Consider the following 3364-nt stretch of genomic DNA (forward strand, 5'->3'; position numbering starts at 1 on the left):
GGCAGTATTGGACCAATACAAGGCTCCATTGACTGCCATTATAATTGATTAAACTTTAATATTTCAAAAACTATAAGTTTTACAGGCACCAAAATGCATAGCCATCATTTCAGGAGCTTTACAGATATAAATTACAATGGCAGCTGTAGGAAAAAGTATGCAGGAGGAGAAGCATGCCAAAGTGGAGATGACTTGGATGGGAAACGAATCACAATAGCGTGCATTGCATTGGCAATGCACACTGATTACAACAGATTATTGCAGTTCTTGTTTCTGACCACATGATGTCGCTGTTGAGCCGTTTAAAACACTTCCCGGTGTCACGTGGCGCCGCAGCATTCATAACATGGAACAGGGACTTATATAAATGTTGAAGATTTCATTGTAAAAAGGCGGGTAAGTGGGGATAAATACATTTTTGTTGTTGTTTACCAGTGAGACGTTCAGGGACTTCCCACAGGTCTGTCGAGCTTCAGTCGTTGGTTTCGGTTTCTCTTCAGTCTCTGACTGCAGTCTGATCTGAACCTCGGCTTCTCATACTGCTCTGTTTCTGACAGATTACAGAAAATATAAAGTCTTTCTGAGGTTTGAGTCGTTCATCAGTAGTTAACTCACCTTTGGAGAGGACATTTAGACGGTACGTTTGACTTCGGGGCTTTTTTTTCCAACTTAAATCTGATCAGATCTATAAACTGTATTTATTGCATTAGTTACATTACATCTGGGAGTCTTTGTTGTTCGTGTCTTTCTGTGTTAAATCTGTTTGTAATTCAGACTCAGAGTTTCTCAGAAACCAGCAGCTCAGGAGAAAATGAAAGCAGCTGCAGAAAGTGAAAGTAAATTTATTTTTTTGATCGAGTTTTTAATTAAATGCACGTAAACTCGATACAACCCAGCTTTAATTATTAAATAAAGCAGATTCATGTTTGCACTGTGATGCTAAGCTTTTATATTGTGTTTTACAAACTGCACAAATGGAGGAGAAACAGAGTTGACCTTTGTGAGTTTGAGCTGCACAATCAGAGCTGGATTAAAGGGATATTTACAGCCTTATGAAGTGGGATTTAATGAGAAGGTTATGAACAATTAAATATACTTGTTGCAAAGTATCAAATTAAAAAGGTACACTTTGCACTGGTCTAAATCCACAGCTTGGGTCACGTGATCGACCTCCATTAGTCTGGCTGCAGGTAAACAAGTAAAAACACTGCAGCAAGATCTTTATATCTGCGTACTTTACTCAAACCTGAGCAGAGTTACAAACACAACATTAAAGGGCTTGTGACGTCAAATTTTTGTATTAAATACGAATGCATTTTTAGAAAGAGGACATTGATAAAATATTGCAAAAGAAGTTTCATGTTGCTGAGATGAACAGTTGTTGAGATATTTGCCTGTGAAGTAACAGGAAGTGATGTCATAGGGGAATATCTGCATGTGAACAGAGCGTTGCTAACAGCTAATAACCCAGACTGTAGAGAAGAATCTGATGTTTCTTAAGATTATTTTAACTCACTGTCAGAGATGAAGAAGAGTCAGAGTTCAAATATTGTTTCAATAAACAAAGACCAGAGAGTTTTCTTTAAAGAGTTCCCTTTGATGTCACTTCCTGTTTCACTTTGGCTGAGCCAAGTTCAAAAGAAAATAAGCCAGTTATGGGATAAAATGTGTTAAATCATGTGTATTATTACAGCTTTCTTAAATATAAAGAAGTTTTCTTTGAATTTTTGTATTTGACGTAGGGCTGCCACAATTAGTCGATTAGTCAACGACTAATCGATTATTAAAATAATCGATGACTAATTTAATAATCGATTAATCTTTTTTGTTGTTCTTTACTTTGTTTTTCTCTCCAAACTGCTTTGACACCTTCCACTGCCACATCTGCCTTTCTGTCCTTGACACACATGCACAGTAGTGGTAACTGGGGTAGGCCGTGGACGTCACAAGACATTATACAGACAGGCTCTGGTATCATGGCTACCTGACAACAGAGCTCAAAGTGTGGGATCATTTTAAGAAAATGAAAGAGAAACCTGTGTAATATCTGCAGAGCAGAACTTACCTTCCACAGCAATTATTTTTAGTTAGCATGTAGCTAAAATCTAACCATGGTTATATAATAGCAGCTGCATTCTGGCGCGATAAGCTCTATGTTTTATATTCAATTAATGTATGATCTGAGTAGTCGACTAATCGAAAAAATAATCGGTGATTAATCGATTATAAAAATAATCGTTTGTGGCAGCCCTAATTTGAAGAATATGCACGTCACTGTTGGGCTTTTTGTTCCCTCATGTTTTTTTTTTGTACGTCGTCATTGTTGACCCGGTTCACGTCTGTTTCTGTGGTTCAGAAGGTGACAGTTTCTCCGTGTGTTCTTCAGAATCTCCTCGATATGCAGAAAATGAGCTTCTTCTTCCCTCTGCTCTGCGTCTGCCTGGACGTGTGCGTGACGCACGCCGTCCGCCTGGCCCAGCTGTGCCCCCCACTCCTCCACCGCCCGCTCGTCAGCCTGTGGGGGGGCACGCTGGCCAGGACCTCCGTCCTCGCCCTCCTCGTCCTCACCTACCCCGGAGGCGTCCCGTGGATGAGAAGCTTCGAGGGGCTCCAGAGCCTAGGGGTCCTCTGCTTCCACTTCCCGGTGTACGTCAGTCTGCGGTGGGCTCTGGGGTGGTCCACGGTGGAGGAACTGTGGGGGTGGTCGTCCTGGGAGCGGGTGAGCGGACGTCGTTTTTCTAGAAAGGATGACGTCGTTGCAACGGTTGTGTTAAAGCTGTGGGCTGTTTTGCAGATGTTGCAGGGCTACGTCGTCACAGCGGTGGCCTGGCTCTACTGGAGTCGCTACGTCTCCCAGTTCTTCACCAGGAAAGCTCCGTCTGAGACGACCGGAGCGGACGGCAGCGGCGCCATGAAGAGGCTGACGGGCTACATGGCGCCGTACCTGGGGCGCTTCATGGTGGTGCTGGTTCTCGTGGTGGTCTCGTCTTACGGTGCGTCACCGAGGATCGTCCTGTGTGATCGTTTGTCTCCTCAAACATTAACGTGAACTCCTGACTGCAGGTGAGATGGCCATTCCTCATTACACCGGCCGGATGGCCGACTGGATCATGAACGAAGAAGCGCCCGACGCCTTCGCTGAGGCCATCACAACCATGACCGTACTAACCATCGCCAGGTAACAACTTCATATTATACAGCGGGTAAAATAAGTATTGAACACGTCACCATTTTTCTCAGTAAATATATTACTAGAGGTGCTAATGACATGAAATTTTCACCAGATGTTGGTAACAACCCAAGTGATCCATACATACAAAGAAATGAAGAAAGGGAGGTGTAAAAAGGCATAGAAAGCCAAGAC

General features: G+C 43.0%; 1 protein-coding gene across 3 annotated transcripts in view; it reads left to right on the plus strand.

Moving 5' to 3' along the window:
- Nucleotides 1-317: 317 nt before the first annotated feature.
- Nucleotides 318-3364, plus strand: part of tap1 (transporter 1, ATP-binding cassette, sub-family B (MDR/TAP)) — a 20746-nt gene continuing 17699 nt past the window's right edge. The window contains exons 1-5 of one of the 3 annotated variants that reach the window (XM_014016379.1): nt 322-396; nt 558-637; nt 2387-2719; nt 2795-2993; nt 3064-3178. In XM_014016379.1, the coding sequence (XP_013871833.1) occupies nt 2399-2719; nt 2795-2993; nt 3064-3178 (635 nt within the window). In that variant the 5' untranslated portion in view covers nt 322-396; nt 558-637; nt 2387-2398. Of the gene's footprint in view, nt 397-428; nt 638-2386; nt 2720-2794; nt 2994-3063; nt 3179-3364 lie in introns of those variants that run through there. The other 2 variants (XM_014016381.1, XM_014016378.1) reach the window with 2 other exon arrangements.

The sequence above is a fragment of the Austrofundulus limnaeus genome, unplaced genomic scaffold (assembly GCF_001266775.1).
Source record: "Austrofundulus limnaeus strain Quisiro unplaced genomic scaffold, Austrofundulus_limnaeus-1.0 Scaffold144, whole genome shotgun sequence".
In the NCBI taxonomy this organism is placed as follows: Eukaryota; Metazoa; Chordata; class Actinopteri; order Cyprinodontiformes; family Rivulidae; genus Austrofundulus; species Austrofundulus limnaeus.